General features: G+C 42.3%; 1 protein-coding gene across 5 annotated transcripts in view; it reads right to left on the bottom strand.

Annotated features, from left to right (window-relative positions):
• Positions 1 to 1,183: 1,183 nt before the first annotated feature.
• LOC129830971 (CUB and sushi domain-containing protein 3-like) overlaps positions 1,184 to 12,019 on the bottom strand; it is a 759,188-nt gene continuing 748,352 nt past the window's right edge. For all 5 annotated transcript variants that reach the window (XM_055893871.1, XM_055893869.1, XM_055893870.1 and 2 more), the window contains exons 65-70: positions 11,546 to 11,611; positions 10,112 to 10,270; positions 5,035 to 5,147; positions 4,609 to 4,696; positions 4,316 to 4,451; positions 1,184 to 3,589 (exon numbers count right to left, since the gene is read on the bottom strand). In XM_055893871.1, coding sequence (XP_055749846.1) covers positions 3,430 to 3,589; positions 4,316 to 4,451; positions 4,609 to 4,696; positions 5,035 to 5,147; positions 10,112 to 10,270; positions 11,546 to 11,611 — 722 coding nt within the window. In that variant the 3' untranslated portion in view covers positions 1,184 to 3,429. The remainder of the gene's footprint in view (positions 3,590 to 4,315; positions 4,452 to 4,608; positions 4,697 to 5,034; positions 5,148 to 10,111; positions 10,271 to 11,545; positions 11,612 to 12,019) is intronic.

The following is a 12,019-nucleotide window of genomic DNA, read 5'->3' as shown; positions in this document are numbered from 1 at the left end:
AAACCTTGGTTTATTTTGTCTCAGCACTACAGTCTGATGTTTGTTCTCAACCTCTCAGCACTCGCAGAGCACCTTGTGGTTCGTTTCATCTTCTCTCCCCCTCTCCTTTCATCTCTCTGCCCAAGCTATGATGGAGCGTTGATATTTCCACAACTTCAAATGTATTCTTGAAGTTCTATGTTCCAGTTCTATGTTTCAGTGCTATGTTCCAGTTCTATGTTCCAGTTTTATGTATCGTGCTGCTTACATGTTTATTATCAATACAAGCTTCAGCGTCAGAATATCAGAATATATTAAATATAGAATATATTAAACATCATGACATATCCCACCAAGGTATCCCACCTTAACTCTCCTATTTCTCTATATGGGATCAGAGAATAGCAAAATCAAATTCAAGGTTCAGTATCTTGACATGGAATTGCCATAGTAAACCATAATAATGACATGATTAACTGAAAGAAATATCCACTTGAAAAGTCTTGAGAGTAAATAGATGAAGTCAATAAGGAGTGTATTGATCTATTGACTAGCTTCTCCACACCTGATTGACTTAATGTGCACAGTAACACTAGAACGCTTTACACGGATAGATACAAGCCCTTCATTCCACTGTCATTGGGTTCGACATGCCAATTCACCCTGTCTGTATACAGACCATCAACCCGCCCAGCTGTCTAGCATTGGCTCACTAATAAGAATGAGAGTGAGCGAGAGACAGAGACAGAGAAAGAAAGGTGAGAGAGAAACTTTGTCAAATGAATGATAGATCAATTCCAGTTGTCATGGGCAGAGCCCACTGCTACACTCTATTACTGACGGTAAAACTATGCAACCCAGCAGGGATTCCTGGGGCTTTTCATTCAGCCTCCTATGAATCAAACTATGACAGGGCTGTCACTCAAACAAGGTCATAATGACTCCATTGGAAGGGGAATTAATGCAACAGTTGTGATATCTGTTCAGTGGTTTAAGGCTATTTTTGGGTCTCAGTCTGTGTTGAGGGCTTGTATGATATGTTGTATGGATCGGGCTGTATTCGTCATGGGAGCCAATCCATGCAAAGACTACTGTAACCAGAGGGAAATGCTAGATAGTGTGTACAGGCGTATACAGTAGAGAATATCATATACATCTAACACATCTAAACAAAGTGAATATGGAATGAAAAAAAGGGCGACACTTTACAAAAGCAATTAGCCTTTTTTAATCTTACATTGCATTGGAAATGTACATAATAGATTCATACATGTTACAAATAATTTGTTCATAAAAATATATTTCTTTAAAAAAAAAGTTTTTTTTAAATCATATTTTTTCTTATTTTTTTTAAACGTTTTATATATTTTCAATGCATTTAACATAGGAGTACCCAGCTGTACTGTACTGCAAATCATATTTCGGCTTCCTAGAATTGTATGGGTTCTTTATTGCAGTCATTTTTATAGGAAAAGCTAAATGGCAAAATAGATTGAAAGGTTAAAAAAGATGGCACCTGATGAGTGGAAAGGAGCTGCGCTGTGTCACAAGACTGTGTCAGTGTTTAGTGTTTGTTCAGCAACACATGAAGTCCTGTGAGGTGAAGGAGAGGGGGAATGAGACCATAAGATTATAAAGAGAAGACAGGAACAGGGGGATGAGGAGGAAGGAGCAGCAGACCTGGTTCACATGGTTTTTGGTAGGCACTGTAAAAACCACCCACTAGGATACATAGAGTAATACAATAACAACAACAACAACAATTCAAAACAAAACCGTAACAAAAAAGTGCAATATAATGAAAAGTCACAATGAAAATGTTGTGCGGACGAGTAAAAATGCCAAATAATATCAAAAGAAACACAAATTCTGGAAAGATCGATCTCATTGGTTTGCGGTTGGCATGGCGATTGATGTCACTGTCAGTATAGAGTATCATCAAGTCTGCAGATAGACTGATCTGGTCTGTCATTGGTGAGAATGATGCCAGAGGTGTCACTGGTGGAGCCCATTGATCCCTTTCCGTATTAATGTGGGATGAGGTCGTGGTACTGCTTTATCATAAAGGCACTGTAATAAATCACAGCTTGGAGACCTGGGGGACTGCAGTCACGGACACCAATTAGGACTGACTCAGGTACAATGGGTGGCACTGGGCATTGATACGATACAGGAGGCAATTCATCTCATCTAGTGTTGAAAAATGCATCTGTTCTGCAAATTACATCATCAGACATTTTTGATCAGAATAAAAATAAAAATAAAGATGGTCCCATTGCACATTATTTCAACAAAGTTCTATCGCTCTGTCGCTACAGACAGATTAAGGGATGAATACAGTATGAAATATGATTGTTAAACCTACTGGGATGATGTTTGATTCTGCTCTGCTGTCGATGTTGGATGGATTTTGTTCCATGATGTTGTCCCCCAGAACTTTCCAATGGCCGCAAGCAGTACCGATATTGTCTTTAGATAAAGTGTAACAATTCCATATTTAGTACAAATTAAATGACACTCATTTAAAATAAGTTTTAATTTGCAGACTTTAAGATCTCAATACTGACATTCCTTATTTAGATCAGAATGAAGATGACTGTAAAGGCTAATAACGTTACCAAAGTATGATCCAAAATGGAAAAAAAGAGTTAAATATTCCAGAAAACCTTTCTATTCACATCACAGTTAACATCAATAGTTCAAACACTTCTGATTGCCACAGTGGAAAAGAAACACAGAATATGGGACTGAGGCTAAAGAAGAGGGAGTCACGGTCAAAACCGTTGTTTTAAAAAACGGCTTAACCTTTAAAAAATTAACCAAAAAATACCTTTGTGTGTTTGACGATGTGAACAGCATATTCTGAAATATCTTTTTTTCTTCTCTTTTCTATAAACTCTTCATATAATCTCTCTCCCTTTGGCCCCTCCCATGTGGTAATATATAATACAAAAATATAGGTGGTGAATGCTCCTCCTATATATGCAAGAAGAAGATTTACAGATCCTTTTCACTTTATATAAAAGACCCAATCGACTGTGAAGAAGCACTCGCAGAGTGCAATATAATAAGGTAGCGTAAGAACTCTCCAGGCCACTCGCCGACCACCGTGAAGATTTTCATGTTTCTCAGTTCTCAGTTCAGTCTTCTAAAACGTGATGTTGGTCTGGTCTCCCAGTGGGTGTCCTTCTCGACACACATGACCCAGTCAAGGTTCCTGAAGAGTGTGCTTTATGTACCAGAGGAACGGTTCCTTGTTCCTCTGTTCGTCTCCCCAAAAATGTCTGACACGCCTCTATTGGAGTGTCTCCATCGCTATCTCCAGTCTCGATCTAAACAAAATCAGCTTGTTTCGCAAAAGCACTTTTGTTGTTCTTTTTTTTTTACCTTGATATAAAATAAGAAAAACACGATGCAGTTTTTGCGGTAGCGGTCGCCAAGCGGACTTCATTATACCATTGTGCAGACTGTGTTCAGGTTGGGGTCAAACCGGACAGCTTTGCCTTCCACAGACTTGGCGCTGGTGTTGTACATGGGGTTCTCGAAGGCCGCCTGGCCGTTGTTGTTCTCGTGGACGGAGCAGCCTGTGTACTGGGTTTTAGGAGTAGTCCTAGAGAAGGACAAATACATGGTTCTGACTCAATGTAGAACAAGAGTCAGTAAAATTCAACATGTAGCCTATCTAATATGTACTGGGTTTTAAGAGAAGTCCTGTGGAGGAGCACAGCAACGGTTTATGGTTTTATATGTGAATAACAGCAACCCGTATGTCAAACAAATTCTATGGATCACGTGTCAAACTCATTCCACGGAGGGCCGAGTGTCTGCGGGTTTTTGCTCCACCCTTGTACTTGATTCACGAATTAAGGTAACTAATTAGTGTGGAACTCTCCTCACCTGGTTGTCTAGGTCTTCATTGAAAGGAAAAAACAAAAACCTGCAAACACTAGGTCCTCCATGGAGTTTGACACCTCTGCTATAGATCCTGACGGAGTAGCACAGTATAGATGGAGGATCTTAATTTGAGCCAGTTTATTACAGTAGGAAGATAATCCTGCGGCAACAAGAAATGCTAATTATTATGTGGATTATAATGAATGGACATTTTTGTAGGGGTTGATACATTTTTCGTACGGAAAAATCAAGTCAAGTGGAAATTAAAATCTTCAGAAGCCTTTTTAAACCTCAAATACACTACAAGTTTAAAATGTCCTGCATTGCAGGAAAGTTATCCTGCAACAGGGTGATCAACTTAAGATCATACATCTGTATGTGGCCTTTACTGTGAATTCAGCTCACAGTATAAAAATAGCTGGTGGTGGGTAGGTACACTTACCTCTGTTTGTAAAGATAAAACCCGAAGCCTGCAAATATCAGGGCGAAAAAAGGCACAAGGATTGCTATGGCCACAGAGCTACTGTTTGTACCATGAGGTGGGTTGGATGAGTTATTACTCTCTGACATGTTCAGACCTGTGTGGGAGAGGAGACATAGGAACAACATTAATATTCTCACACTCACCTTTTGGCCTATATCAACTATCCATTACATACATGTTTATTTCTATATACTGAAAGGCCACAATATTGTTGACATTGAGAAAGCTGATATAAAAAACATAATGTTTACCTAGCCTCTGCAGTCCAAACTGGCCGTAGTCTCTACCCTGTATGAAGCCCTGAAAGACGTATGTGGCACCGTCAGGTTCTGCAGACACCTAGGGAGACAGATATGGCCAGTCAGTAAGTTAGTCATTCAGTCAGTGAGTGTGTTGGTCAGTCAGTGAGTCACTTATTTCTTTGAATGACACTTTTCACTATGGGGTTACGTTTTAAAGGAAAAATCTACATTTTCAGGACAGCATTTGAGGCCATTTTGTAATAAACATGAAGTAAAAATGTCCAACAAATTTCCATTGATATGTCAACATATGTCAATTTCAACATTTTACACCACATCAGATTGTTATTAAGATATGTAAGTCTGCTAAATGACTAACATGTAAATGTTTCAATTCCACAAATCCTTCCTGTTAGTAAATAACGGTAAACTTACAAAACCGTCCATGGACCACGTCTCCTCCTTGACCTTGCCCAGCGTGGTGTGAGTCGACGTTTTCACATGGTACATCAGCAGCATCAACCGTGCTTCTTGGCTCTTATAGACACCTGCAGCACAACAGAACACAGGGGGACAAGAGGGTCAATGTGAGGCCAGGGTACAACACTGATATAACTGTTGGTACTCAGGGGAGACGATCACAGACAATGACCCCATGATGATGGTCTCCCTCGCTTATCTCACTGTCTGTCTATCTGTCTCTCTGGCTGGAAAATGAAAGCAGGTGATATGAACACTCATTGAGCCATATTCTTCAACCATGGAGCAATTTCCAGCAGTAGAACACTCATCAACTGTACTTCCTATTTTTAACTGCCTCCTGCAATTGAAGGCAAAGAAAGGGAGCACCATATTAAGGCCTATCAGAGGTCCCGGCCTTTCTCTACCTCTGCAGCTCTGAACTGACTGATGTACACAGTGGTAGTAATAAGACACATTCAATTAACACACCCAAACCATTTCCTGGCCTCTCTAAATGTAAAATAAGCTGTTATTAAAAACACAAAATGGCCACCTCCATCGCCTCAGTGTTATGATTACATTGTGATCCCTATATCTCCCAGACACGGTCATTTCTTCTCAATGAGTATGTGAATGAATAGTTCTTCATTCACCTGTCTAAGTCATAATTGGCGACGGCTGGGCAATTCCCAGTCCAATTTAAATGGAGAAGATTAATTAGATGATGTAAATGACATGTCAGCTGGGGCTAAAGGCATTCGTGGAGAAACGAGGGGGGTAAGAGCGAGGGGGAAGGAGCAAGGGGGGAAGGGGAAAAGGGGCCTCGACACTCCGGATAATTATGGTAAATCCGTCAAAGATTTGTCAGATCGGATTAAAATTTAATTTAAGCGAAATGGGGGAGGGGTTTTACACGTCTGTTAGGCTATATAAATGAAGTACATTAAGGGACAGAATCATTTGCATTTTAGGGACGTCTATGTGAAAACGAATATATAAAATAAATGAGTCATCAGCATCATCAGTCAGGTTGTTCAAGATTGACATCGAAATTGGAAGTCTATCCATGTCCTGAACACATCGGGAAATGCCTTCAAAACCAGCCACTAGGGGTAACAGTGAGCCCTATTACTACCAAGTAGCCTTGGGTTTTGCTAAGGTGTTGTGGACGGGGGTGGTGGATGGGGGTAATCAAATCAAACTTTATTTGTCACATGCGCCAAATACAAGTGTAGATTTTACCGTGAAATGCTTAATTACAAGCCCTTAACAAACAGTGCAGTTCAAGAAGAGTTATGAACATATTTATCAAGTAGACTAAAATAAAAAGTTATAATAAAAAGTAACACAATAAGAATAACGATGCTATACACAGGTGCACCGGAACCGAGTCAGTGTGCGGGGGTACAGGTTAGTTGGGGTAATTTGTACACGTATGTGGGGATGAAGTGACTATGCATAGATGATAAACAGCGAGTAGCAGCAGTGTACAAACGGGAGGGGGGGGGGGGGGTCAATGTAAATTGTCCGGTGGTGATTATATTAATTGTTCAGCAGTCTTATGACTTGGGGGTAGAAGCTGTTGAGGAGCCTTTTGGTTTTAGACTTGGCGCTCCAGTACCACTTGCCGTGCGATGGCAGAGAAAACAGTCTATAACTTGGGTGACTGGAGTCTCTGACAATTTTATGGGCTTTCCTCTGACACCACCTATTGTATAGGTCCTGGATGGCAGGAAGCTTGGCCCCAGTGATGTACTGGGCTGTTCGCCCTACCCTCTGTAGCACCTTACAGTCAGATGCCGAGCAGTTGCCATACCAGGCGGTGATGCAACTGGTCAAGATGCTCTCGATGGTGCAGCTGTAGAACCTTTTGAGGATCTGGGGACCCATGCCAAATCTTTTCAGTCTCCTGAGGGGGAAAAGGTTTTGTCATGTGCTCTTCCCGACTGTCTTGGTATGTTTGGACCATGATAGTTCGTTGGTGAAGTGAACGCCAAGGAACTTGAAACTCTCGACCCGCTCCACTACAGCCCCATCGATGTTAATGGGGGCCTGTTTGGCCCGTCTTTTCGATCAGCTCCTTTGTCTTGCTCACATTGAGGGAGAGGTTGTTGTCCTGGCACCACACTGCTGACGTCCTCCCTATAGGCTGTCTCATCGTTGTCAGTGATCAGGCTTACCACTGTTTTGTCGTCAGCAAACTTAATGATGGTGTTGGAGTCGTGCTTGGCCATGCAGTCGTGGGTGAACAGAGAATACAGGAGGGGACTAAGCCCCAGTGTTAAGGATCAGCGTGGCAGATATGTTGTTGCCTACTCTTACCACCTGGGGGCAGCCCATCAGGAAGTCCAGGATCCAGTTGGAGAGGGAGGTGTTTAGTCCCAGAGTCCTTAGCTTAGTGATGAGCTTCGTCGGCACTATGGTGTTGAACGCTGAGCTGTAGTCAATGAACAGCATTCTCACATAGGTGTTCCTTTTGTCCAGGTGAGAAAGGGCGGTGTGGAGTGCGATTTAGATTGCCTCATCTGTGGATCTGTTGGGGCAGTATGCGAATTGGAGTAGGTCTAGGGTGTCCGGGAGGATGCTGTTGATGTGAGCCATGACCAGCCTTTCAAAGCACTTCATGGCTACCGATGTGAGTGCCACGGGGTGGTAATCATTTAGGTAGGTTACCTTCGCTTGCTTAGGAACAGGGACTATGATGGTCTGCTTGAAACATGTAGATATTACAGACTTGGTCAGGGATAGGTTGAAAATGTCAGTGAAGACACTTGACAGTTGGTTCACGCATGCTTTGACTACATGTCCTGCTAATCCGTCTGGCCCAGTGGCTTTGTGAATGTTGACCTGTTTCAAGGTTTTGTTCATATCGGCTACCAAGAGCGTTATCACACAGTCATCCAGAACAGCTGGTGCTCTTCATGCCTCAGTGTTGCTTGCATCGAAGCGAGCATAAAAGGCATTTAGCTTCTGGTAGGCTCGCGTCACTGGGCAGCTTGCATCTGGGTTTACCTTTGTGGTCCGTAATAGTTTATCAAGCCCTGCCACATCCGACGAGCGTCCGAGTCGGTGTAGTAGGATTCAATCTTAATCCCGTATTGACGCTTTGCTTGTTTGATGGTTCGTCTGAGGGCATAGCGGGATTTCTTCTAAGCATCCGGATTAGTCTCCTGCTCCTTGAAAGTGGCAGCTCTAGCCTTTAGCTCGATGCAGATGTTGCCTGTAATCCATGGCTTCTGGTTGGGATATGTATGTACAGTCACTGTGGGGACGACGTCATCGATGTACTTATTGATGAAGCCGATGACTGAGGTGATATAGTCCTCAATGCCATTGGATGTATCCCAGAACATATTCCAGTCTGTGCTAGCAAAACAGTCCTGTAGTGTAGCTTCCACATCATTTGACCACCTCCCTATTGAGCGAGTCACTGGTACTTCCTGCTTTAGTTTTTGCTTGTAAGCAGGAATCAGGAGGATAGCATTATGGTCAGATTTGACAAATGGAGGGCGGGGGAGAGTTTTGTATGCATCTCTGTGTGTGGAGTAAAGGTGGTCTAGGATTTTTTTCTTCTTTGGTTGCACATGTGACATGCTGGTAAAAATTTGGTAAAACTGATTTAAGTTTGCCTGCATTAAAGCCCCCGGCTACTAGGAGCGCCGCTTCTAGGTGAGCATTTTCTTCTTTGCTTATGGCCTTTAGAGTTGGTTGAGAGCGGTCTTAGTGCCAGCTTCGTTCTGTGGTGGTAAATAGACGGCTACGAATAATATATTTGAGAACTCTCTTGGTAGATAGTGTGGCTACAGCTTATCATAAGGTACTCTACCTCAGGCGAGCAATACCTCGAGACTTCTTTAATATTAGACATCGCGCACCAGCTGTTATTGACAAATAGACACACACCCCCACCCCTCATCTTACCGGAGATAGCGTCTCTGTTCTGCCGGTGCATGGAAAATCCTGCTAGCTCTATATTGTCCGTATCGTCGTTCAGCCACGTCTCGGCGAAACATAAGATGGTACAGTTTTTGATATCCCGTTGGTAGGATAATCTTAATCGTAGGTCATCAATTTTATTTTCCAATGATTGCACGTTAGCAAGAAGAACGGATGGTAGTGGGAGTTTACTCGCTCACCTACGGATTCTCAGAAGGCTGCCCGATCTGCGGCCCCTTTTCCTGCGTCTTTTCTTTACACAAAAGGCTTGGATCTGGGCCTGTTCCAGTGAAAGCAGGATATTCTTCTCGTCGGACTCATTAAAGGAAAAAGTTTATTCTGGTCCGTGGTGAGTAATCGCTGTTCTGATGTCCAGAAGTTATTTTCGGTCATAAGAGATGGTAGCAGCAACATTATGTACACAATACATTAAGTTAGTCCCATGACCCCGGATGATTGATCCCAGTTGTGGAGACTGGTTTTACATTTTTTGTTTTAACCCTATCCCAAACCTTAACCCTTACCTTAACCATTTGGAATGACTGCCTAAACTTCATGTTTTAACCTTATCCAAAACCTTAACCCTTAACTTCTAAATTTGACATTTGGATAAATGGAACCATACAGAGCAGCAGGAGCAACAGTAACACTTTAAAATGTGATGTTTGGAGAATGTGAATGAATGTCTAATGTCTAATTCAAAACGCATCACCTCAAAACACCTTCTCAGATCAGACAGACCATGATTTCCCATTTGAATGTTCGCAAATGTCCTCCACACAGGCAAAAAAACTACTTAATTGAATTTCCCACTAAGTAGATACAGTCCTAAATGGATACCATCTGACATCAAGGCCCTACCACTCAAACGAAGTCAGCTATGTTTAGTAACACTCAAGTCTAGTCATATGCATACTGGGGGAGAGAAACTCTGCATCTGAAACGCCAGCTCCATTCTACTCCAGTGGTACATGATGACATTTTTTACAACACTCTGATAGGTGTTGCTGGGGTAATACATAACTGTGTGTGCATGTGTGTTCAAGGAGTGGCTAGAGACCTTCCCTAGCGTCAACCTCTCTGTGTAATATGGAGTGAAATGGGGACGGCGTACCTGAAAGCAGCAGTTCCATGTTGCTATTGGTCAAGGTGACGTTAACCCTTCCTGTGGTGGAATTAAAGCTCGTGATACTCAGAGTCATTGGTTGTTTTCTTCCCTTGTAGTTGTATGAACCCTTCCAGATATAGTTAGGAGCAAAGACGTCATCAGGAACTGAAACAGGGCATAGAAAATATTGATTATTAGAGGACCTTGGTTGTGCCTGAGGTTGGTTGAGCGGTTAAACCCACTGCCCTCTGCACACCCTGCCTGCATGGGATCGAATCCCGGCCCCAGCGGTCTTCACACTGTCTTCCCTTTATCAATCTCCCTGTTCATTTCTATCCATCGTTTCAATAAAACTTTTAAAAGTTTGGGGAAATAGAGAAAAAGAGGACCTTGGTTGAGTAAAAAAAATATCTTGAAATATACTACGACCTTACATTCCACCAGATAATAAACTACACTTTGGAGGTAAATTAAAATAAGTGAACTATTCCTTTAAATGCATACTGACCAGATATTGAGTGTCTGGCCGAATGGCCGCATCACACATCTCAAACCCCTAAACTAATGCAATGTTGAGGCCAACACTTATTAATACAGATCCATATACAGTGTGTGTCCTTGCACAGGGGTTGTTAAGTTACTGCTACACATGCATCCTCAGTATAACCTTCTATAAGTCTGTTTGATTCATGATTGATCAAATAAACAGTACTACTAGTGTTCACAGACAGGGCCCCTGAGCTTTCACCCTCAGAGTATATCAAACTTGCAAATGACCTCCAAGCTTTTCAAAAACTTACTCCCTCTCCAAGTTTATAAATGTTAAACTTGTTATGAAGGCAGTGGAAACTTTGGCATGGTTGAACTGCTATCTCACGGCATCACGACAGATGACTCCATAGAAGAGAGAGAGAGAGAGAGAGACATAGAGAGACAGTGAGAGACAGAGAGAGAGAGACTGCCAGGCCGTGCTGCCTGGACATTTTATCGTCAAACTCACTTTCTCCATTCTTCATTAACTTCTTGTCCCTCAAGAGGGGCACTCAAGAATGCATTAAGGATACCAGTCCTTCTGAGGTGCTATTAGCGAAGCCGTGGAGCCAAATGAAGTTGTTCATATTCATTCTGTTGTGATTACGGATCTGACCCGCTGCTAACTGCCGCATGTATACTTTAGACAAGTACAGTCAGAGTAGTCTTTTGTTATGGAATCAGAACACTGCTCTGATGACGCTACTGTAATGGTGTGTGTGTGTGTGTGTGTGTGTGTGTGTGTGTGTGTGTGTGTGTGTGTGTGTGTGTGTGTGTGTGTGTGTGTGTGTGTGTGTGTGTGTGTGTGTGTGTGTGTGTGTGTGTGTGTGTGTGTGTGAGTGTGTGTGTGGGCTACTGTAATGATGTGCGTGTGTGTGTGTCGTGATAGCATTTCAGTCAGGCACTCACCATTCAGCTTGGGACTGGGTGTCCCTGCCACTGGCTTGATGGGCTTCTCTGAGAGTTTGGACCCGGCTAAGGTGATGGGAGACAAAAACAGCATTAGTAGTACTACTACTTTTTTCACCTCAACTTCCCCATGTGGGACTTCTAATCATGTATTAATGTGCTTCAGCACCACACATCAAGAGATAATGCAACTAACTCATTGATGGCGAATCCTCAATTCTATTGCGTGGTAATAGCATAGCCATATATTTAGAATTTGTAAATGTATGGCTCTGGATAATATTCCTAATTAAAACACATACGGTGTGTTCTGTGATGTAAAAGTCAAGCATGGAATCTTCTGCTAGTTATAGTAAATCAAATCAAATCATAATTTATTTGTCATATGCACGCGATACAGCGAAGTGCACACAGTACAATGACATGCTTACTTGCAAGCTCTTCTCTTATGACAATTGCTAATAAAAGGTATAG

Source organism: Salvelinus fontinalis, chromosome 32 (genome assembly GCF_029448725.1).
Source record: "Salvelinus fontinalis isolate EN_2023a chromosome 32, ASM2944872v1, whole genome shotgun sequence".
In the NCBI taxonomy this organism is placed as follows: Eukaryota; Metazoa; Chordata; class Actinopteri; order Salmoniformes; family Salmonidae; genus Salvelinus; species Salvelinus fontinalis.
This window is presented reverse-complemented; position numbering and strand designations above follow the sequence as displayed.